Source organism: Chrysemys picta, chromosome 6, assembly GCF_011386835.1.
Source record: "Chrysemys picta bellii isolate R12L10 chromosome 6, ASM1138683v2, whole genome shotgun sequence".
NCBI lineage: Eukaryota > Metazoa > Chordata > Testudines > Emydidae > Chrysemys > Chrysemys picta.
The window spans coordinates 104,265,459-104,289,580 of NC_088796.1; the positions used below are offsets into that span (position 1 = coordinate 104,265,459).

The following is a 24,122-nucleotide window of genomic DNA, read 5'->3' on the forward strand; positions in this document are numbered from 1 at the left end:
TGGATCCAGCCATCAGTGCAAGGACGAGAGGACGTGGCTCAGTACCATGACCACTCAGTCCAGAGCATGCCTGCTGGGGATATAGACTGAGGCCAGCCACGCCTGCAGACCGCAGATGAAGTGGGGCATGGCTGACCACATACATGCACACCGTCGCAGGTGAGCGGATGGCTCTTTAAGTGGGCGATCAAGTCCGACATAGCCTGAAAACGTACTTACAGAAGGAAGGCCCTGACCCGCATGGAGTCGAGAACCACTCCAATAAACTCTATGTATTGAACTGGTGTTAACGTGGACTTCTCTGTGTTTATTAACAGACCCAGATTGTTGCAGATCGAGGCTCTGTTGCACTTGCTCTGGAGACCTGCTCTTGATGAGCCTGTTGTTGAGATACAGGAAGATCTGGACCCCGCGATGTCTCAGGTAAGCTGCTACCAGCACCATGCACTTCATGAACACCCTGGGTGCGGAGGACAGGCCAAAGGGTAGCGCTGTTAACTGGAAGTGGCGCCCGGCCACTATGAAATCCAGGAAACGCCTGTGCCCCGGGAGATGGAAATATGAAAGTAAGCATCCTTTAAGTCGAGAGCGGTGTACCATTCCCCCGGATCCAGAGAAGGAACGATGGAGACCAAGACGACCATATGGAACGTCAACTTCTTGAGAGACTTGTTGAGGCCACGCAAGTCCAGGATGGATCTGAGGCCCCCTTTGGCCTTCGGAATGAGGATGTAAAGGGAGTAGAATCCTCTTCCTTCTATGTCCCAAGGAACCTCCTCCACAGCCCCCAAGCCCAGGAGCTTCTCGACCTCCCAAACAAGGAGTTGCTCATGAGAAGGGTCCCTGAAAAGGGACGGGAAAGTGTGGGGGGAGGGGTGGCGGGAAGGAGGGGTGGCCAAGAATTGTAAGGTGTAGCCCTGAGCTACTACTTCCAGGACCCAGCGTTCTGACATAACCCACGACCGGGCCAAGAGGTAGGCAGAAAGGCGGTTGAGGAAAAGGCGGGTAGGATCGGTAAGCTGACTGGGGCATCGCTCTCGGGCACACCCTCAAAACGATCGCTTCTAACCCCCGGGTGTTTGGCGGCTCCAGGCTGGGCTGGCGAGCAGGAGGAAAAAGGGCAACGACAACCAAAACTAGCATCCCTTCTTCTTGTAGATCCCTGACGGGGTTGCCAGGGTCTTGGCGGCAGTGGTGGCTGGAAAGGCTTTCTGGCTGATTGAGGTGTGTGCATGCCCAACGAGCGAAGGGTAGGCCTAGTGTCCTTCTTCCCATGCAGCCTGGCGTCCATCTGATCCGAGAACAGACCAACTCCGTCAAAGGGGAGGTCCTGGATTGAGGCCAGCATCTCTTGGGAGAGGCCTGCCGTTTGGAGCCAGGAGCTGCGTCGCATGACCGCCAATACAACCACCCTTGCCGCCGCGTCTGCCGTGTCCCATGCCATCTGCAGGAAACATCTAGCCACTGCAGTAGCCTCCGCCACCACCACGATGCCAAACTCTTGGGCCAGACCCTGAGGGAGGGATTCCTGGAACTTCTTAAGACCGTCCCAGAGATTAAAATTGTACTAGCCCAGCAGAGCCTGATGGTTCACCACTCAGAATTGCAGGTTGGCGGTTGAATAAATTTTTCTCACAAATAAATAGAGGTTTTTTGGCCTCTGTTTTTGGGAGGAGAGGTGGTGGCAACCTTTTTGTCCTTCTCATTGACCGCAGACACGACCAGCGAGCCCCGGAGTGAGAGGGTGGGTATAAAGTTGTTAGAAACCTTTGGCTGGCACAAAGTACTTTTTCTTGACTCATTTTGAGGTAGGAGAGGCTCTGACAAAGGGTTTGGCTAACTTGAGGACCCAGTCATGTACGGGCAAGATGACCCGAGCGGGCCAGTACACTGAAGAGGGTGTCCTCCTGCTCTGCCATCTCCTGTACCTTGAGTCCCAAGTTCTCGGCCACACATTAGAGAAGGGCTTGATGCTTCCTAAAGTCATCTGGCGGGCTAGCTCTGGAAGGTCCCACAACCACCTCATCCAGGGATGACAAGAAAGACTAGACTGCTGCTGGGGTCTTGACCACCATTGGAGAAGGCGGCTTAGGGTGGGCACAGGTTCCTTTGCCCCGACCTTGGAACAGGTTTCCGATACCGGGCCTGGTGCCGGTGGGACTGCCAACCAATGCTCCGACACAGTCATCAAGGAGTGCTGTGAAGGGGGCATCGTCACAACCGGTACACCCCATGTGCTCCAATACGGCCACTGCATTGGCCACTGGCCATGCCGCCACTGCGGTGCCACAGACGAGGGAGTGGGCTCCAGTGCCCAATCACGCCAATGGGACCTGGGCGATGGCCTGAACTGGCCCGCCATACTGGAGGAACCACTTTCTGGTGACCAAGGAGGAGCTGTTGACGCCAGCATTTGCTTACTGGTCGTGGCTACCTGCAACCATCGACCAGGTGTAATTGACCAGTTACTGTACCGGGGAGATGGGGAATATTCCCACTGTGGAAACATGCCTGGAGGACGACTGGTGAGAAAACGAGCGGCACCGGGAATAGTACAGGGGGTGTCGACCCCATGCTGGTGAGTAGTGCCAAGGGGATGTGAGTGACAGCCTCTGCGACTGACAATGCATCTTGGAGCTGCTCCAGGATCCTCGACACAGGGGAGAAGATCCTTGAGAGAGGATCCTGTCCAGAGACCCGCGGTGTTCCCCTGTCCTAAGGGATCTTAGTGGCAGGCTTGCCCTCTTGGGGAGCCTTAGCCGGGTCCTGCAGCACCAGAGTCAACATCTCACCAGGTGGAGACCTGTGTTCTCTCTGCGCCTCATGAACCTGGGAGGGGTGCAAGCAGGGGTGTGGGTCCCAAAGCGCTCCCAGGAGTCAGTGGCAGACCTTTAAGGGGGCTGGGAGCCCCAACCGGGAAGGCACAATCGCATGGCTCTGGAGTAGCTTGGCAGGCAGGCCCAGGTCCCTTGGTAGATGACCCCTGGGCCTTCTTGCTCGGTGCTGGGGAGCACTTCTTGGCCTTCTTCTTCGGCACTGGCGATGGCGAACAGTGCCGGGAGGAGCCGGGTGCTGGGGTACGCTGCACACAGAGGCAAGGTGCAACCTGCCTGGGTGGCTCGGAAGCTGGGCGGAAGTGAACTCCATCAGGTGAGCCCTCAGGCGGATGTCCTGCTCTTTTTGAGTGTGGGGCCGAAAGTTTTTGCAGCTCCAGGATTGCTCCTTAACATGCGACTTAAGGCAGCTGCTATGGGGGTCACTCACAGGCATAGGCCTGTTGCAATCTGAGCAGAGCTTAAACCCAGGAGAGCGGGGCATGCCCCGCCTGGGGCAAAGTCCCGCTGGGACCCTAACTACTAACTAACACACACTTAACAACTACTTAACACTACTATATGCTAACTATGTACGAAGGCTCTAAGGCACAAAAGTTCAAAAGGAGAAACCACTAGCTCTTGCTAAGCAAGAAAGGCGCTCCGACTGACCACCATGGGCGGTAAGCAGGAACTGAGAGTCTCAGGCTAGGTCCACACTACAAGAGATTTGCCAGTATAGCTATAGATAGGTATATACTGGCAAACCATCCAAGTGAAGGTGCAGCTTATACTGGCAAAAAAGTGCTTTTCTCAGCATAGCTTATACAAACTCCCCGAGGTAACTATGCTACACCAGGAAAAGCAGTTGTGCCAGTATAACTTTGTCTACACTAGGGATTTTGCCAGTATAGAAATGTCATAAAAAAAAAAAATCACACTCCTATCTCACATAGACGTTACTATACTGGGAAAAATTACTAGTATAGATCTAGCCTCTGCTCTGAGACACAGCCGCAGAAGAGGTCCTTGTCATCTGTAACTGCGTCAACATTTTTTCCTTGAAGACTGAGCTGCACCAATTTTTGGAGTGTCTCATCAAAGGAACCACTCAAATGAGATGCTTGATGTCAGTGAGAGACAAGTCAGGAGTGATGGCAGAGGTGCAGAGGAATGGCACAGGAGAGAGAAAAGCAATTTGGAGGGTGAGAGAGGAAGAAGGATGAAGCAAAATCTAGTAACTACATCCTAAAAAGTAAAGCAAAGGGTTTTGATCATTGTAAGTGGGAACTGCTGTCACTCACCCTGTCTTGCCAGATGAAAGCAGAACTTCTCATGTGTTCCACTGGGTGATTTCTAACATAACCCACTCTGCAACTTTTCTAGGCCACTTCAGTGCTGACCCAAGAGAAAAGGATCATGATCTCTTGATATAGAGCACCCAAGTTTATCTGTATCCAATTCATATTACTAAGAACTTTTATTCATGATAAGTAGTGCTCAATACACTTTTCCAGTGACAGCAACACTCTGTACCTGTGACTGCCATGTTACACTTAGATACGATATAACCCAGCATACACTTAGATATCCATCACCTAGTTTAGTTTGTTTACTTTCTCAGCTTCACAATTTTATAACAAGCTTCACAAAGCTTTAAATTCAAGATGGTACCTATCAGAGAAATTTCTCTGAGTGGCTGTCAACATTCATAGTACTTACCAAAGCTATGAAATCATATTATATATTATATTCACCTCTACCCCATATAACGCAAATTCAGATATAACACGGTAATGCAGTCCTCCGGGGGGGGCGCACTCTGGTGGATCAAAGCAAGTTCGATATAACGCAGTTTCACCTATAACACGCTAAGATTTTTTGGCTCCTGAGGACAGCGTTATATCGGTGTAGAGTGTATATAGTTTTGCAGAGGATTTTTCTGCAATGGGTTTTCAAATTGTGTCACTTTGGCAAAAAAATGGTTTGAGATTGACAACAGTATCAAATTTACACATGAATTCTCCAACTAATCAACTAATAATAGGTGTTATAAACTTAAACCTCCACTTCTCATGAATGGGAGCGGAAGAGAATCAAAGATAGGCAAAGCAAACTGTAAAAACTGGCTGTTATGCTTTGCAATCCATCAGGACTTTTTCCCATGTATCACTAAATTCTACATCTTTAGTGCTGGAGCATGCAGTCCTTATAGAAGCAATGGGCATTCCCCTTCAGTAGGTATAACTGGGCCCAAAAGAACCTTCTACTCCACCTTCTACATTTTCATCACAAAGTAGCACCAATACAAGCGTGCAATACCACATGGTGCTTTAAACAGGGATACGCTATTATCCAAGATGCTGCATATTGATAGTTATGAACAGTACTCACAAGTAGGTTTCAATTTATACTTTTGTGATAGAAAAAAGCAGCATACTTTTTGATATGATATAGTTTCAGCTGTGTGAGCATCTTCCTGATTTCTCAGTACTTTTTGCGTATCCATATTGAGAGCCTGAAGCTGCTGGATCAGCTCTGCCTGCTGTGCTGTATGTTCTGTGTTTTGTTTGTAAAGATTCTGCAGCTCCTGCAACTCCTTCCTGTGCAAAGCAAGCAATAAACAGGAAAGCATGACTAGAAGGACAATAGTTAAACATTTGTGTTCAGCTAATTTTATTGTATATAATGAGCTTTCTACTTTCATTTATTTTACTTGTCAATTTCCTTCTAAACACTAGAAATTATATACACAATATTTAATATTTATCACACACTCCTGGAAAATATCTATATAACACTTAACTTTCAAAAGCAGAACATCTATCAATTGGCCTTTAATGGCATGACTGCTATAAAATAACTGGACTTCCAGTTACAGCATTGGCAGCTTTCTGATCAACATGTAGTTAATTCTTTAGTACAAAGAGTCAAAATGTACAACTGATGTCTGCAGTAGACATTTACTTTAATAGGATACCTAGAACCACACAGTTAGTCTAATCTTTGTATTATTGCTTCAGTTCAAAAGTGTTCTTTGTCACCCTAAATCGCTTTCCATAATATAATCTGTAATAGAGTTCAATGGTATGCACACTGCAAAACTTGGCTTCTTCTTTGTATATTATAGCAAGCATAATTCTCTGTTAATTAACAAGCACACTTCAAACTATTGTTAGACTTAAATTCCGTTTCAGTGCCTATTACCCTCATTAACTTTCTTCCATGTTTCTTCATAGGGTTTTCTTTGGACCTTAGGCAAAGCACTTAACCTCTCTGTGTCTCAGCTTAACATCTGTAAAATGGGAATCATGACATTTGTGTAAAGTGCTTTGAGATCTACAGATGAAAAGCAGTGCATAAAAAAATTAATTATTAATACCCATATAGGCGCTTTTTCAGCACTTACTCTGCAGAATGGCAGAGACCAAACTAGTGTAATTCAAGAACTTTCTTTAAAGAGAGCATTGTACCAGTGGGGAAAAAAACGATTTAAAGGAAAACAAACAACACTGTTTAAAGGAGTATATGAATGAAAGATGGAATGAAAGATTCTGTCTTGTAAAAACTTACAGACAGCTATTAGAAAGCAATCATGAAAAGGGTGTTAAGTAGACTTAAAATTCTGATTTGTGGAGATAGGTTGGACAGGTTAATACACTGGTAACAAATAAAAGCTGGAGGAGATAAAAAGGAATGTCACCAGGGAAAAGATTCGTTCTGTCCAGGGAACCAACTGGTCGTGCCCTAGGTGTATGCACCTATGTCACAGGAGTGATGCATTAATTGCAGATGTCTAACTACAAGATACATTTATAGTTTCTCATTTTAATTGCATTTCTTTTCTTCTCACACCATTTCATTTAGCATTTGTCCATGAAGCAGTAGTATCAGGGTATTTACACAAAAATTAAGACAAATGATACCAGTACAACAGTCCTAGAACATAACGTTAAGAAAGGAATACGGTCAAAGAAGCTTGTAATGGGGCTCAATTCAGGAAAGCATTTAAGCACAAGTTTAATTTTAAGCATGTATTTAAAAAGAGAAGCCTAATTATTTACTATTATTTATTGTAAGCAGAGATGGGGTCCATCTATCGAGGAAGGGGAAGAGCATATTTGGCTACAGACTGGCTAACCTAGTCAGGAGAGCTTTAAACTAGGTTCGAAGGGGGCAGGTGACCAAAGCCCACAGGTAAGTCAAAAACATGGAGACCTGGGAGAAGAGTCAGAATTTGAGGGGAGCATGGGCTGTTATAGCAGGGATAAGGGAGAAACAAGACAGAACTCGGGGTGGGGAGGAGATCAAATCAGTATCTTAGATGTCTGTATCCTAATGCGAGAAGTATGGGGAATAAGCAGGAAGAACTTGAAATGCTATTAAATAAACACAACTATGACAGTTGGCATTACGGAGACTTGGTGGGATAATACGCAAGACTGGAATATTGGTATAGATGGGTACATGAAGGACAAGCAGGGAAAAAGGGAGGAGGTGTTGCCTTATATATTAAAAATGTATATACTTGGACTGAGGTTGAGATGGGAATAGGAGACAGACTTGTTGAAAGTCTCTGGGTAAGGATAAAAAGGATAAAAAACAAGGGAGATGTCATGCTAGGGTTCTACTACAGACCACCTAACCAGGAAGAAGAGGTGGATGAGGCTTTTTATAAACAACTAACAAAATCATCCAAAGCACAGGACTTGGAGGTGATGGGGGACTTCAACTACCCGACTACGTTGGGAAAATAACACAGCAGGGAACAGATTACACTGGTCTACAATTTTTGAGAAGTCGTCTGCTTCAGAAATAAAATGTGCTATTTATTATGTATTTTGATGTGCTGAATTCAAATATGACAATTAAAACAACTGATTGGCTACTGTTTCTAAGATATTTAAGTTTTTACATTTTATGTCTATGTATATTGTGTAGATAGTAGAGTTTTAATCATAAATTGTAAACCTAGGTCTTTTCATGTGTTTATGGTTGCTTTACATGATAATATTTCACCTGTCCTGTTTATGTAACACTTTAAAAATCAGCAAAAGAGTTATATAAATAAAATTTATTATGAAACAAAAGGCAAAAAACTATTATGTACATAGTTTAGTCCTATTCAGGGTCTACTCGGCGCTTCTTGGCTTGTCTCTTGTATTCATTAAATGGAGCATCTCTTGTCACTGTCCAGCAATAGTCTGCAAGCATTGATGGGCTCCATTTGCCCTGACAGCGTTTCTCCATTGTTGCAATGTCCTGGTGAAATCGCTCGCCGTGCTCGTTGCTCACTGCTCCGCAGATCAGTGGAAAAAAATCTAGATGAGAGTGCAAAAAATGTATCTTTAGTGACATGTTGCAACCAAGGCTTTTGTATGCCTTGAGGAGGTTTTCCACCAACAACCTGTAGTTGTCTGCCTTGTTTCAGAGAAAATTTATTGCCACTAACTGGAAGGCTTTCCATGCCATCTTTTCCTTGCCACGCAGTGCATGGTCAAATGCATCATCTCGAAGTTCACGAATCTGAGGACCAACAAAGACACCTTCCTTTATCTTAGCTTCACTTAATCTTGGAAATTTTCCATGGAGGTACTTGAAAGCTGCTTCTGTTTTGTCAATGGCCTTGACAAAGATCTTCTTCAGACCCAGCTTGATGTGTAAGGGTGGTAACAAAATCTTCCTTGATTCAACAAGTGGTGGATGCTGAACACTTTTCCTCCCAGGCTCCAATGACTGTCAGAGTGGCCAATCTTTCTTGATGTAATGGGAATCTCTTGCACGACTATCCCATTCGCCGAGAAAACAGCAGTACTTTGTGTATCCAGTCTGCAGACCAAGCAAGAGAGCAACAACCTTCAAATCGCCACAAAGCTGCCACTGATGTTGGTCATAGTTTATGCACCTCAAAAGTTGTTTCATGTTGTCATAGGTTTCCTTCGTATGGACTGCATGACCAACTGGAATTGATGGCAAAACATTGTAATTATGCAGTAAAACAGCTTTAAGACTCGTCTTCGATGAATCAATGAACAGTCTCCACTCATCTGGATCGTGAACGATGTTGAGGGCTGCCATCACACCATCGATGTTGTTGCAGGCTACAAGATCACCTTCCATGAAGAAGAATGGGACAAGATCCTTTTGACGGTCACGGAACATGGAAACCCTAACATCACCTGCCAGAAGATTCCACTGCTGTAGTCTGGAGCCCAACACTCTGCCTTACTCTTGGGTAGTTCCAACTCCCTGACAAGGTCATTCAGTTCACCTTGTGTTATGAGGTGTGGTTCAGAGGAGGAGGATGGGAGAAAATGTGGGTCCTGTGACATAGATGGTTCAGGACCAGAAGTTTCATCCTCTTCCTCGTCTGACTCAAGTGAGAATGATTCTGGTGCATCAGGAACCGGCAGTCCTTCTCCGTGGGATACTGGGCGTATAGCTGATGGAATGTTTGGATAATGCACAGTCCACTTTTTCTTCTTTGACACACCTTTCCCAACTGGAGGCACCATGCAGAAGTAACAATTGCTGGTATGATCTGTTGGCTCTCTTCCAAATCATTGGCACTGCAAAAGGCATAGACTTCCTTTTCCTGTTCAACCACTGGCGAAGATTTGTTGCATAAGTGTTGCAGCATATGTGTGGGGCCCACCTCTTGTCCTGATCTCCAATTTTGCAGCCAAAATAAAGGTGATAGGCTTTCTTAACCATAGCGGTTATACTGCGCTTTTGTGATGCAAAAGTCACTTCACCACAAACGTAGCAGACGTTATCTGCACTGTTCACACTAGTACGAGGCATCTCTGCTCACTTTGGCTAAACAGAAATGTGTCCCTTTGCAAAATCAAACACTGACAAATAAGAGAGCACGACACTGTATGATTTCTAGAGCTGATATAGGGCAATTTGTTCAGCAGAGTGATGTAAGCTTCGTTATGATTGCATCATCCATGACTTCTAGGAATAACATGATGCAATTCATATCATGTATGATGCAATACCAGCTTCAGATTGCATCATTCACTGTTTTGCCTAAAAAGCAAGTACTGTCCAAACCCAGTCATAGATTTATTCATAGATCCAGTCAAAGATGTATTTCAGTCATTTCTGGTTTAAATTGAGATCCCTTCCCTTTATAACTCACTTATCCTCCGCCATTCCCAAGTCAAGGGTCGTATATACTGACCCAATAGCATATCTTGAAAACTAGAGCCAATCAACAATTTTAAGCATCATTTTCGTTCTCAGTGACCCAGAATTAGTAAAGTTTGACTACATTTATTTCAGTAGCATTTTGGCTGTAGAGCAGTGTTACCCAACAAGTTCTTGGAATGTATTGGAGACAATTTTTTATTTCAGAAGGCGGAGAAAGCTACTAGGGGAGAGGCTGTTCTAGATTTGATTTTGACAAATAGGGAGGAACTGGTTGAGAATCTGAAAGTGGAAGGCAGCTTGGGTGAAAGTGATCATGAATTGGTAGAGTTCATGATTCTAAGGAAGGGTAGGCGGGAGAACATCAAAGTAAAGACAATGGATTTCAAGAAGGCAGACTTTAGCAAACTCAGGAAGTTGGTAGGTAAGATCCCATGAGAAGCAAGTCCAAGGTGAAAAACAATTGAAGATAGTTGACAATTTTTCAAAGAGACATTATTAAGGTCACAAGAGCAAACTATCCCACTGCATAGGAAAGATAGGAAGTATGGCAAGAGACCACCCTGGCTTAACCAGGAGATCTTCAATGATCTAAAAATCAAAAAAAGAGTCCCACAAAAAGTGGAAACTAGATCAATTACAAAGGATGAATATAAACAAATAACACAAATATGTAGGGACAAAATTAGAAAGGACAAGACACAAAATGAGATCAAACTAGCTAGACACACAAAAGGTAACAAGAAAACTTTCTACAAATACATTAGAAGCAAGAGGAAGACCAAAGACAGGGTAGGTCCATTACTTAATGAGTGGGGGGAAACAATAACAGAAAATGTGGAAATGGGAGATGTGCTTAATGACTTTTGTTTTCGTTTTCACCCAGAAGGTTGGTGGTGATTGGACCTCTAACATAGTGAATACCAGTGAAAATGAGGTAGGATCAGAGGCTAAAATAGGGAACGAACAAGTTAAAAATTACTTAGACAAGTTAGGTGTCTTCAAGTCACCAGGGCCTAATGAAATGCATCCTAGAATACTCAAGGAGCCGACTAAGGAGCTATCTGAGCCATTAGTGATTATCTTTGAAAAGTCATGGAAGACTGGAGAAACTGGAGAGATTCCAGATGACTGGAAAAGGGCAAATATAGTGCGCATGTGTAAAAAGGGAAATAAGGACAACCCGGGGAATTACAGACCAGTCAGCTTAACTTCTGTACCAGGAAAGATAATAGAGCAAATAATTAAGCAATCAATTTGCAAACACCTAGAAGATAATAAGGTGATAAGTAACAGTCAGCATGATTTGTTCTTGACAAATCCATGTCAAACCAGCCTGATAGCTTTCTTTGATAGGGTAACAAGAGTTGTGGGTGGGGGGAAGCGGTAGACATGGTATATCTTGACTTTAGTAAAGCTTTTGATACTGTCTCACATGACCTTCTCATAAACAAACTAGGGAAATGCAACCTAGATGGAACTACTATAAGGTGGGTGCATAACTGGTTGGAAAACAGTTCACAGAGAGTAGTTATCTGTGGGTCACAGTCATGCTGAAAGGATATAATGAGTGGGGCCCCGCAGGGATCAGTTCTGGGTCCGGTTATGTTCAATATCTTCATCAATGATTTAGATAATGATATAGAAAGTACACTTATAAAGTTTGCGAACAATACTAAGCTGGGAGGGGTTGCAAGTGATTTGGAGAATAGGATTATAATCCAAAATGATCTGGAGAAATGGTCTTAAGTAAATAGGATGAAATTCAGTAAGAACAAATGCAAAGTACTTCACTTAGGAAGGACAATCAGTTGCACACATACAAAATGGGAAATGGCTGCCTAGGAAGGAGTATTATGGAAAGAGATCTGAGGGTCATAGTGGACCACAAGCTAAACAGGAGTCAACAGTGTAACACTGTTGCACAAAAAGCAAACATCATTCTGAGATGTGTTAGCAGGAGTGTTGTAAGCAAGACACGAGAAGTAATTCTTCCGCTCTACTCGGTGCTGATTAGGCCTCAACTGGAGTATTGTGTCCAGTTCTGGGCACCACATTTCAGGAAAGTTGTGGATACATTGGAGAAAGTCCAGAGAAGAGCAACAAAAATGATTAAAGGTCTAGAAACATGACCTGTGAGGGAAGATTGAAAAAACTGGGTTTGTTTAGTCTGGAAAAGAGAAGACTGAGAGGGGACATGATAACAGTTTTCAAGTACATAAAAAGTTGTTATAAGGAGGAGGGGAAAAAATCTTCTTCTTAACTGCTCAGGATAGGACAAGAAACAATGGGCTTAAATTGCAGCAAGGGACATTTACATTGGACATTAGGAAAAACTTTCCCAACTGTCAGGGTGGTTAAGCACTGGAATAAATTGCCTAGGGAGGTTGTGGAATCTCCATCATTGGAGATTCTTAAGAGCAGGTTAGACAAACATTTGTCAAGGATGGTCTAGATAATACTTAGTCCTGCCATGAGTGCAGGGGACTGGACTAGATGAACGCTCGAGGTCCCTTCCAGTTCTATAATTCTATTTGGGACAACACATTTTATTCTCTAATTTGGAAAGATAAGAGGTGTCCAGAAAAATAACCTGTCCAAAATAAGATATCCATTTCTGAAAAATCTCCAAAAAAGGACACAAACAAAGCAATTAAAAGATTTTCAAAATAAATTCATCTGCAACAACAAGCATTCCAGAATAAACACAAATATAGAAATTAAACCAATATTTAATGAAGGATTGACCTTACTAAGCATTCAAAACTATTACTTTGTAGACCATTTGAGAGAATTAATATATCACTGCACATAGCAGAAAAACGATGAATGAAAATGGAAAAGAAAATCTCAGTCAGAAACAGACTTTAATATGATAAAAGAGTCTACTGTACAAATTGTCCAAACACTTTATAATATAGATAAACCATATTAATAGAGGATACATTAAATGAATCTAGAAATTAAGTACATTGAATTGATTGAAAACTATTATCAGAAACCACACAAAAGAATTAAAAATCATACCATATACAACAAAGGCCCGTGAGCCAACATAAAGACAGCTTTTATGGGAATGTTTGGAACCTATTAAAGGACCAAGTCAGTGGGTATATTTTACGTAAACCCAGGTGGGGAATCTAGAAAATAGAATCTCATTCAGTTTGGGGTTGGGACAGAAGTAGCCAGTTTGACCTCCCAGGTCTTAGATGGGATCAGAAAAGGGGAGATCGACATGGGATGGGTAAATCAAATATTGAGTCAAGAACTACCCAAATCAGATATGTTTAAGCTATTTGTCAAATGTAATATATGATTCACCCAATCCATAATTTTCACTCAAACTTTATCTAAACTCTAAAGAGCTCTTTGCCGGCTTTAATTTGGTTTTGATAGTTTCTCAGGAGTTAAGATTATTTTCTGTTTTATGAAGTGTTTCTTTCCTCGAGTCAAATTCAATTGTCAGTTATAATGGTGTAAAACTGAAATAACTAGATTGAAGTCAATAAAGTTGCTCCAGATTTACATTAGTGTAACTGTGCACAAAATTGGATACTGCACCCTTCTCCTTGCTCTAAATCTCTAGTAGTTTGCAAGGGCGGGGGGCTTCACTGGGAGGGGGTGACTTAAAAAAAATCAGCAGCAGGCGTTTTAGGTCATGCCTCTGCTACTGTTCATTCACACTGCTGCTAAAGTCAAAGCCTTCCCCTGCCGAGCGAACTTTCATAGAAAGCATAGTGATTACATTGTAAGAAGAGGTAGAGCAACCAAACAACAGGATACTGCAGCTGATCACAGGATACCTTTCAAAATCTAGCAGTTTTAATGGAGCTGAGAGTATGAAAGGCTGATCTCGCAAAGCTCATAATTTTAACTTCGTATTAGATGTATCTATAGATCTTGAGGTTAATCCCACAGAAGTAAATGTCTAAATGACAAAGCTAGAACAAAGAGCCTGAGCAGAGTTGACCAAGTTGCTAGCAAGTACTGTAATTTAGTAGGTTACAACCACAGTTTTGTAACCATTTGAATGTAGAGACAGAAGTGTAAATGCAGCACATCTCCAGGATATGAGGAAGTGGAAGTGGGATAAATGTCGTCCAAGTGCCAACCGTGCAAGGCAATTTCTAGGAAACGACTAGGCAGAGTGAATCTGTCGACAAAATTTACTTTTTAAATGTAGTTTTCTCCCTAGATCCTAAAATATTTGCAAGTTATATCAGAGAGAGAGAGAGCTACAAATTGTTGTAGTGTACTGTACTATACTGGGATACTGAAATGCATATTTTGAGCATCCCACATAATTGTCATAGAAAAAAGATCACAGTGTGGGTTGCCAGCATTCAGGCCTCATTTCTGCCCTATTTTTTCTTCTCTCCATTTCTTATTTCCCAGTCTTTGCCTCAACCCCTTCCTCCTTTTATTCTTTTATTTTTATTTTTATTTTTTTGGGGTGGGGGGGGGTATCATTTTTCTCTCTCATGTCTTTCTTCGCTTGTTTTCTGCTTTGTGTTTCAGCTCAGTCAGGAATAGCAGTCCAGGTAGTAGGAGCCTTATGTATGAAAGGGATGCAGAGGGAAACCAAACAGGATTCTAGATCAAAACCGGAACAATTGCTGCTTGCCATCCAAGGCAGTGTTTCTTTGGACTGAGCCTTGGAACAGGCCTTCTTCCTCAATGATTCTTCAAGTTTCTTCACTGGAACTAATTTACTTTTCTGTATTCATTTATTTTCCTAGTACAGTCTGACTATTGCTGGAAGTGGCTGATACTCACAATTAGCGTGTTCAGTCATTTTCTTATGCATTGAATGTGCATTGAATTCTTACAGAAAAAAAAATCACCTTATTTAAAATGAACAAAGCTACCAGGATTTCCTCGGGAAAATAAAGTATTCTCATGTAGTATATGAGGGTTTTGGTTTGGGTGGGAGGGGAGGTTTGGTGGAGAGGGGGACATTTCTACTACTTAAATCATCATTAAAGTGGTCACCATGAGAGTGTCAACATCTACAAACAGTTACCACGTGGTAGTTTCTGAAAAATGTTGTCTTTTAATAGTAACTACCATACTTATAACACAACTTCCTGGATTTCAGAGAAATCACTGCCTTCTTTAATAAGAGGTTAAGCAAGAGGATAACAAGTTGCATACCAGTTCTCTCTTGGCTCCCGATTCACGACAGTACCATTATTCAGAAAAGCACTTAGCATATACCTAATTGCTTCCCTTTAGAGAGATGGATTTAAGCATACACTCAAGTGACATTTTATATACATATATATATAAAATCACACACACACACACACACACACACACACACACACACGTTACTAAAGACCAAGGAGATAGGAAGAACACATTTTTAAAAGTCAAATACTACTGAATAGGGTGTTATCAATATTTACTGAATATTGATAACCACTCATTTTTAGGTTGGCACAGATGACATAGCCACTAAAAAAGCATGGACGGGGGTGGGAATTCTGGTAACAGGGGAAGGGGGCTGGCTAACAGAAGGGGTACTTTGACTCCATGGACATAGTGAAATATTTATTTGGCCAACAAGGACTGGGAAGGGGTTAATCTGAGGGAACCATGCCAGGAGAATTGAACATGGAGGAGCTGCAGACATAATTATAACATGCTTAAAATGGCCACCCCCTCCTGGCAACAGCCATTTTAGATATTTAAGATTCACCGTAGTGCTATTTAGCGTGTGGGTTCATTTATTTGATTAATATGAATTCTGGAAAAATGCTAGTATTTATATCTGAATTGAATATGAATTAAAGATTTATCCCAACCATACCAAAAAATGTTAAACACATGTTGCCCTGTACATACTAACTGTTGCAAGCTAACATATGGCTTCCCAGAGATTTAAAGTAAAATGAGTAGCTGCTGTCAATCAAAAAGCTGGACATGCCAATTACAAATACTCATCATATCCATCATCTTTGTTGACATTTGCTGGTTTAGTTTTATTTTCCCAATAATGGGCAGTGTGTGGGGATTTTGCCTGAGCTAAATCTTCCAATGTTCTACTCCAGATACTGAGGGACTTAAAGTAATTTACTAAGTCTCTAGGTTACACCACCTGATACCCACAGTGTTAGGCGCTGTCACTTAAGTTTTTTCAGGGCATTGTGAAACAGCTTTGAATGTATACCGAAGCAAATGATCTGAAAATCCCTGACTGTATAGCAGCAATGATGAAACTCATGTATTCTGAGCATTACTAGCTTGGTGCTAGTTGCAATTACACTTGGCACTCACTGATGGGTTAGAAAGTACTACCATCTCTTGAGCTAACAGCTCTGTGTATCCATGAGATACGAATCACTTTGAATTAAACAGACAACACAGCATTTAAGCCCAAATCCTGAGACTCAGCACAACTTTAAAAGAAGATCTCTGATATTCAACACTGAAAAATCATTGGACAGAAGAATCGTGATGTTCTGAAGGCTAATAACAAGATTTAAGCCTGCTAGGACATAGAAATATTATTGTGCATTCTGAAGAGATCCAGAGATCTTGCATTGGAGATGAGCATGAACAAATGGCAAGGAAGATGCATTTCAGAGATGCTCCTGCCCACCCTGCTTTTGGCAGTATTTCTGCCCTTTCAGTGCTTTGTGATTCTGATATCTTCCAAAATTGCCAGTTAAAACAGGAACCTTTTAAAGCTAGTGCATCAAGGACAGGTGGCAGCTTCTCTAAATCACCTGTTATTCAGCAGGGATCCCCATGAGAACTATCTTTCCACAGATCTTTAAAAAATTATATTTAACAAACAAAAGATTGAATTTGGTTCAGAAGTTTATTGTAAATATTGATCTTCAGACCGAGTAATTGATACTGGTTGGGATTGTGGAAGTAGAGCAAGGCCTGAAAAGGATTGGAAGGGGATTTCAATGCAAACAGTCTCTTCTGTGAGCAAGAGTCAGGCTAGCTGTAACCCTAATAACGCAAGATTTGTAGAAGCGAGGATTGTGTGAGGCGAATGGGAAAGAACTGTGTGAGAAGTTGTTGCGACCTTGTATAGATAAATATGGAATGTAGACTAGAGTCTAAATAAGTGAGAAAAATAAGATATCAGGATGACCTATGTATAAACAAAATATAGCTGTTGCTTATTATTGTATGTAACAAAAGGTATAAATGCTTGCTGTAATTGTTTACCTGTAGAGAAACCTGCCTAGGAGGGGGAAACCCTGTGTCCTCATGCACTCTTTCCCTCCACGCAATTGCTAGAGATAATAAAGTATCTGACTTTGCTGCACGCAAAAAGAGTGAGAGAACTGTGTTTTTCTACGACAATCTGGGGGCTCGTCCGGGATGGCAATGGGAACACAGTAAGGCCGGTGCTGGGTGATTCTGAAAATCCTTGTAACTTTTAATATGCTGGAGGAGAAAACAATTTAATTACAAAAAGTTCTCTCAGAGAACAAAGGCAAAATTATTGCATAGTTCAAAGAAAGAAAAAAATTCTCACTAGCAAAATGCAGGATTTGGAGGGGAAAAAAAACATGAATTTATGTACTCAAAATAAATGGAGCACCAGGGTGTGTACACCTGGACATATGAAGTCCTTCTACTCCAGTTGACTTGAAAAATTATGGCAAGATGAAATACAGACAGAATATCATCCTGTCAACTAAAAGGGAATCTGCTATTATCTTTCTCAGATCTCTCTCTACCATGTGCATCCTAAAATTCTGAAAGAAGGAAGCCAGATCTCTTGGTATTTTTTCTACCAAGCAATATGTTTGGGATTAATTTTGATTAGACAGTGCTTCTGTTTTGGTGTCTAAGAAAAAGAGATTTGCAACTAAGGGAATAAGTGTGTCCTTTTAAGCCCAGAAAATCCTAAAATGGATTTTGGGGAAGAGGGGAGATTTTCTTTCCTGCCTATAGAGGAATTTTCCATTTTTACTGACAGTAAAAAATGAACATTGTTTCAGAAGAATAAGGCACTGAGGCCTTGAGTGACTAGAACATATTTATTTTATTTTTTTAAACCATCGATGGTTCTTTTTTTTCTTCTGACATAGAACACAGGCAAGTTTTTAAAAAGAGATTATTCCATCTCGACTTCCCTATTAATGGTGTTTAGTTATATGCATAGTGATAATGGAGGACTCTGTGTTATTGTATTTAATTGTGTTACCACAAACATTTTCTGACTAAATAGGCACTGAGTACTTTATTCTACACTGTTCTATTCAGGTTGTAAAGATCATCATCTGGTTCTGGGCCACAGTAGCAACAGTCATGAAAGCCAGCACAGAGACAAGATGACGCTTCTAGTCTAACAGCTTCCTGGTGTGGAAAGCAAGCAGGCATAGCTTGTGTCATGCCGGGTCAGATTCTGTCATTAGATCTTCTCCTAGAGTAAACTCCATCCTCTTATTTCTATTGTTGGGTTTTAGCTTAAACTAGAACTCAGCTATTTGTTTTCTTTACTTAGGTTTTATTTTCCTCTGCAGCTCTCGATAAACGGTTACAGATTTCTACTGCATTTTCCACCCCTGCCATTATATCCCCCTATATGTTATGCCAGCTCTGCAAAGATGCTACAGGCAAGAATTGGCTATACCCAATGGAAAGGTTTTTTGGTGGTGGGAGGTTTGATATATTTAAAAGTTCTTTATCAAACCGACTGATAATATGTTTTCTGTACCTGATTATGGCATATATTTTATTTCTTCCCATGCTCTGTAGATCTTTTAATGAAGTTTAAAAATAGATAAGTTTTTCAATATCATGTTCATATACTACACTAAAAAAAAGACCTAGTAGAAAAGATAGTATGTAAACAAAATGAGAGAGAACGTGAGCTATTACTTTAAAAACAAAAATAAGGAATAAAAATAAGCAACATTAAAGTAATACTAAAAATTTGGAACTTGTGCATATGCCACAGTAGAAAGGCCAAGCACAAGTGTGTAGCTCTTTTCCATGACAAGGCAGAGAAAAGGAAGAGAGTTAATTGTGAATTGATGTATATACATACGCCTCTCATGTCCAACCGGTCCTCCTTTAAGTTCAATAATTTTTACTGAACACTTCATAATGAAGCAGAGCAAAAACCAAAATGCTTAAACTGCCTTAATTTGAGACAGAAGTCTTAACTGTCTAAACTGGGAATTACCCCCCAGAATCATGAGATGCAGCAGTAAAAATCCTTAAAGAATTTCTATATGGAACATGAAATGTGACCCCCGAACAGAACAAATAATGCCCTTCTACAAACAAATCTTGGAAAATTATAACATTTCAGAAAACTACTCCTAAAAGGAAAACATATTTTACAATGTACCTAGAAAGATGACTAAGAATAATAATATAAATGATGGGGAGCATATGTATAAGAAAAGTTGTGTAAATATTGTGGTTAACTGACTATATTCTGATGGGATATGGTAATGTGAGGATTCAGCACCTAGATCCTATGGCAATTGGGTCTATTTAAATCCCTAGAGATAAAGAGATATGAAAGTGGGGGAATATGACTCATATTGTGAAAGTAGTGGGTGCAATTTTGTTTCATAAATTTGGAATGACAGTATCATAGTTAAGGTTGTTTGGGAGACCTTATTTCTGCCTTTCCATACGAACAAACAAAATACTTGAAAATACATGTAAACACAGCTTAGAATTTCTTTATATACTTTTTTCTTAAAATACTGATGTCTATTTTCAACATTCACTCAAGTGAAATGACCTTTTTCAGAGTGGCAAAGTTACTTTTTTTAAATTCAAAGTTTCATAAGAGTTTACCTGTGATGCTTTGATGCTCCAACTATAGCTGTGGGCCTAGCAAAGCTTGCAAAATGAGTAAATGTCTATGTTTAGCAAGCGCTGACTTGTAGTGGAAACTGTAAAAATGTAAAATGTTGGCTCGGCCAACTCAGTTTGTAACGTGCTATTCCCGCAGACAATGTGTAATAACTTTGTCAGCTTTGATTACCTGCTTTGAAAGTATCCTTTCCGATCCCTGTACCCTCACACCATAGATATCTTGGGCCACAGAGAAGCATAGTTTTAGTACAACAATGTATTCAAGTCTGTCAGCCTTTTGATAAAGTTTACAAATTCCATCAGCTTGTCTTTCCATAAATCAGGCTATTAAAATCTTTCTTGTTTACATACCATTCTTGTATTTTTGTTAACAACTGAGATCCTGAATTTATGACTTTTAAACATGAAAATAACTAGGGACATCTTTTTCAATAGAGATCCTAGATTGGGGTGGGCAAATTTTTTGGCCTGAGGGCCACATCTTGGTATGGAAATAGTATGGCAGGCCATGAATGCTCACAAAATTGGGGGTTGGGGTACAGGAGAGGGTGAGGGCTCCAGCTGGGGGTGTGGGCTCTGTGTTGGGGCCAGAAATGATGAGTTCAGGGTGCGGGGGGGGGGAGGACGGGACTCTGGGCTGGGGCAGGGTTTTGGGATGAGGGAAGGGGTGAGAGCTCTGACTGGAAGTGAGAGTCCTGGGCTGGGGCCAGGGATGAGGGGTTTGGGATGCAGAATGGTGCTCTGGGCTGGGACTGAAGGGTTTGGAGGGCAGAAGGGGGATCAGCGCTGGGGCAGGGGGTTGGGGCTGTGAGGGCTGTGGCTGGGGGTGCAGGCTCTGGGGTCAGGCTGGGAATGAGGGGTTTAGAGTGCACGAGGGTGCTCCAGGCTGGGATGGAGAGGTTCGGAGGGCAGGAGGGGGATCAGGACTTGGACAGGGGGTTGGGGTGCAGGGAGGGAGGATCATGGCTGAAGGGTCCGGGCAGCACTTATCTCCAGCAGCTCCCGGAAGCAGCGGCATGTTCCCCTCTGGCTGACGTGCGGAGGCGCAGCCAGGCGGTTCTGCGCGCTGCCCCGCTTCCACAGCTCCCAACCAATGGGAGCTGCAGAGCCGGCTCTTGGGGCGGGTGCAATGTGCGGAGCCCCCAGGCTGCCCCTTCTTCTGGGAGCTGTGTGGAGCCACTGCATGAGCGGAGCAGGGCAAGGCAAGCCCAGCCCCCGACCCCGCTCCCCGACGGGAGCTCAAGGGCCGGATTAAATAGTCTGATGGGCCGGATGCGGCCCACGGGCCATAGTGTGCCCATCCCTGTCCTAGAACAATCCCAGGAAGACAAATTAAGTTACATAAAAGTTACAAAGATCACGTTTCTCATTTTTCTTTAAAGACAAAAGACTTATTCCCTATGGTGAAATTATTAGTGGTTGAAAATTATGAAGAATCAGCATTCTAACTGCAATGACTGCTATCTATATATTGTATTGATCTGTTTTATTTGCACCATTCCAACTAGTGCTCCTGGAATGTAAGCCCTTTTAGGCAAGGGATACTATTTGTCTAATACAGCCCTTCTACCAGACAGCACTGTCCTCCTATGGAGCTATGTAAATAAGAGAAGAATGGACTACTTCTCATCAATTCACTTAAACCTGTTGGATGTCTTCTGCCATTGCTGTCATTTTGATTATTTTAATAACCTAGTCATTTCATATAATTCAGCCTATCTTTCATTTCTTCTACACATCTCAAATATGCAGCACTAATCCTCCAGATTCAGCCTAATAAAAAGATGTGTGAGACCTCAGATAAAGCTTAAATCACAGCATTTTAAACCTTTAGCATAGGCTTGTATAGACTCCTGTTGACCTGTCAGACTTGATTCTAATTAAAAAGTTAAAGTTAGGGTTGAAACTTTTGTAGGTTTAGGGCATTTAGCCTCTCAAATTAATTGCTTATGTTACTAATCATATTGGTATTTTGCAACTTTCAGTGGAGATTGACAACTCTCTGACCCAATGCTAATTACAGAAGTGTAATTTTTAATAATGTCCACCCCTTCTTTAAAAAACTGATCACCACAAAAGGCACAAAAATAGTTTGCATAAATAGTAGATTCCAAGACTAACCATCCAAAAATTTCCAGATAACGTGTGTACCTTACAAAGTAGGCTGGTATTACAATACGTTGTTTTGCAAAAGTAGCTGTGATAAGATATTTCTTCCTAATCATAAAATAATTTAATTTAAAAAATTGCAAGCTATTAGCTTATTTAGCAAATGGAGATGTGAAATACTTGCCTAACTCTGGCCACATCACAATCCTTTTGTGTTAATTCAGTCTGTTTAACAACCACTTGTGATGACAAGTCACTGCATTTAGTGTTCAAGTCTTCCATTTGTTTTCTTGCCTCTGTTAAATCAGTTTCCAAATTCTGTAAAGAATTAATTTTTTCAATATATTAAAAAGAACGGCAGCCAGTAAGAGTTAAAAACTACAGAGAACATATAATTATTCTCTACATATATACACTCTCTCTCTCTGACAAAATGTTACAATGGAGTAATGGATAAGAGAACTTATGAACAGGGTAAAAACATTACTGCAAGATCCTAATTATTCCAAAACCAAGCAAAACCCACGAAATTTAAATGAAATCCAAACATGGTAAAGTATGGAAATGTGTGTCTAAAGCACCCAAACCACCATAGCTGTGTCCTATAGTGACATTATGCAAAAACCATAACATTATAATTAAAGTATTTTAGTGTTTGCAGTCCTGGATTAAAGGAAACTGATTTTTAAAGGCATTTAATTTTTTTTCATACTTTTTTCCTTGTTGTGTTCTACAGAGTTGAGAAAAACTCATGGAGAATTGGCTTCTGTCAAAATACCTACCATTTCCCATTATCTCAATGGAGATATGAAGCTACAGAATGTTCTCAACAAAGATGTCCAGTGCCTCATTGTTCCCAATGGGACTGAAGCTACCAGCAGGAAAAGTGGTAGCCCTACACTCTCAAGAGGTAAATCAGAGATGATGCACAGCCATGCATAGGGTCAGATTCTAATTTATTCCATGTTTGGACTTGGGACCGAGATGGAGGTGAGAAGGGGAACAAAGGTGACTTTAAGTCACTTTTGCATTCCTCATGTTCTGGGACTGTGCAGGAACCTGCCCCATTCCCAACGTAAGTTATACAGTCCTCAGGAGTACATTAACTTTTGCTTGGCTTCCAATGGCCCACAATGGGCTCTGGGAAACAGAAAACACCCATATTGCAGGGCCATGCTCCTGATCCACCTGGAGGCTGAGAGCAGAGTCTATATAGCGTCTTTACACCAGTTCTATTCTAGCCAGGGATGTCCCCTGCACAGGAGAATTCTCATCAGGATGCTGTTTCTGCCCACTTCAACACCTCTTTATGCTACCAGAGCAGTGTAAAAGGCCTTAGCACAAGTGAGAATTAGGTCTATGCTGTACACAAACAAGATTTATAAAGGCATATGTGATAAACTGGAAAGGTATATGATAAATGTGGTTGATAAAAAACAGGGTGGATAAACATCGATTATTTAAAAAAATTAAATCAGATTTTTTATTTATATCAGTTTTTCTGTTTAAATTAAATACAGATTTGTTTTTTTAAAGAATAAACCTATTTAAAATCAAATTTGAAATTGACAACCTATCCTAAGGTCTAAACTTATAATAAATTAAAATCATTTAAATTAAATAAAAAATATTAATAGTACATATGTGCTACCAAATTTAAAGAAAGTCAAACCACTGAACTAGTGGAAGTCATTGGCTAATCGCTTAGAACCAGATTTCGTTGAATGCCAAACCAGCTTTTGACAGCAGTAGCCTCTTCTGCAGGTGCAGAGAATATTTTGTTCACTTCAGTTTATTCAACTACTTCAGTTCATTCAAATGTCATTAGTTCATTCAAATTTAAGAAACCAGTTGGGAGTTGGGGCGGGGGGAGGGAGAGCCAGGAAAATTTGTTTTCCTCTCCCAATGCAGGAATAAAAGCTAGGTGCAAGAGGACGAGATCTGCTAGAAAGATATCTAAAATCTAGAAAGACCAAAAATAATCAATTCAAATAACTAACTACAGATAATACTTTTAAATGCAAAACATGCTTTGATACACTTTTTATTCCTTATTTCCAGCACATTTAAGACAGTTTTATTTAATTTAAAAAATTAAATGCGGTTTTTGCACATTTTTAATTGAATTTGACTTTCCATCCAAATACAGCTTGATACAAATCGTCAATAAAAAATTAATCATCTAGTAAATAAGAAATGCATCATTCACCATTTTCTAAAACAATGTAAAAAAAT

General features: G+C 41.2%; 1 protein-coding gene across 8 annotated transcripts in view; it reads right to left on the bottom strand.

Moving 5' to 3' along the window:
* CNTLN (centlein) overlaps nucleotides 1–24,122 on the bottom strand; it is a 275,372-nt gene that overhangs the window by 169,171 nt on the left and 82,079 nt on the right. For 6 of the 8 annotated variants that reach the window (XR_010588654.1, XM_065549483.1, XM_065549484.1 and 3 more), the window contains exons 6-7: nucleotides 22,072–22,205; nucleotides 5,254–5,416 (exon numbers count right to left, since the gene is read on the bottom strand). Coding sequence is in view for 7 of the 8 variants with exons in the window: in XM_042850538.2 (XP_042706472.2) it covers nucleotides 5,254–5,416; nucleotides 22,072–22,205 (297 nt within the window). In the remaining variant the exon portion in view is untranslated. Of the gene's footprint in view, nucleotides 1–5,253; nucleotides 5,417–22,067; nucleotides 22,206–24,122 lie in introns of all 8 variants that reach the window. The other 2 variants (XM_065549482.1, XM_065549481.1) reach the window with 1 other exon arrangement.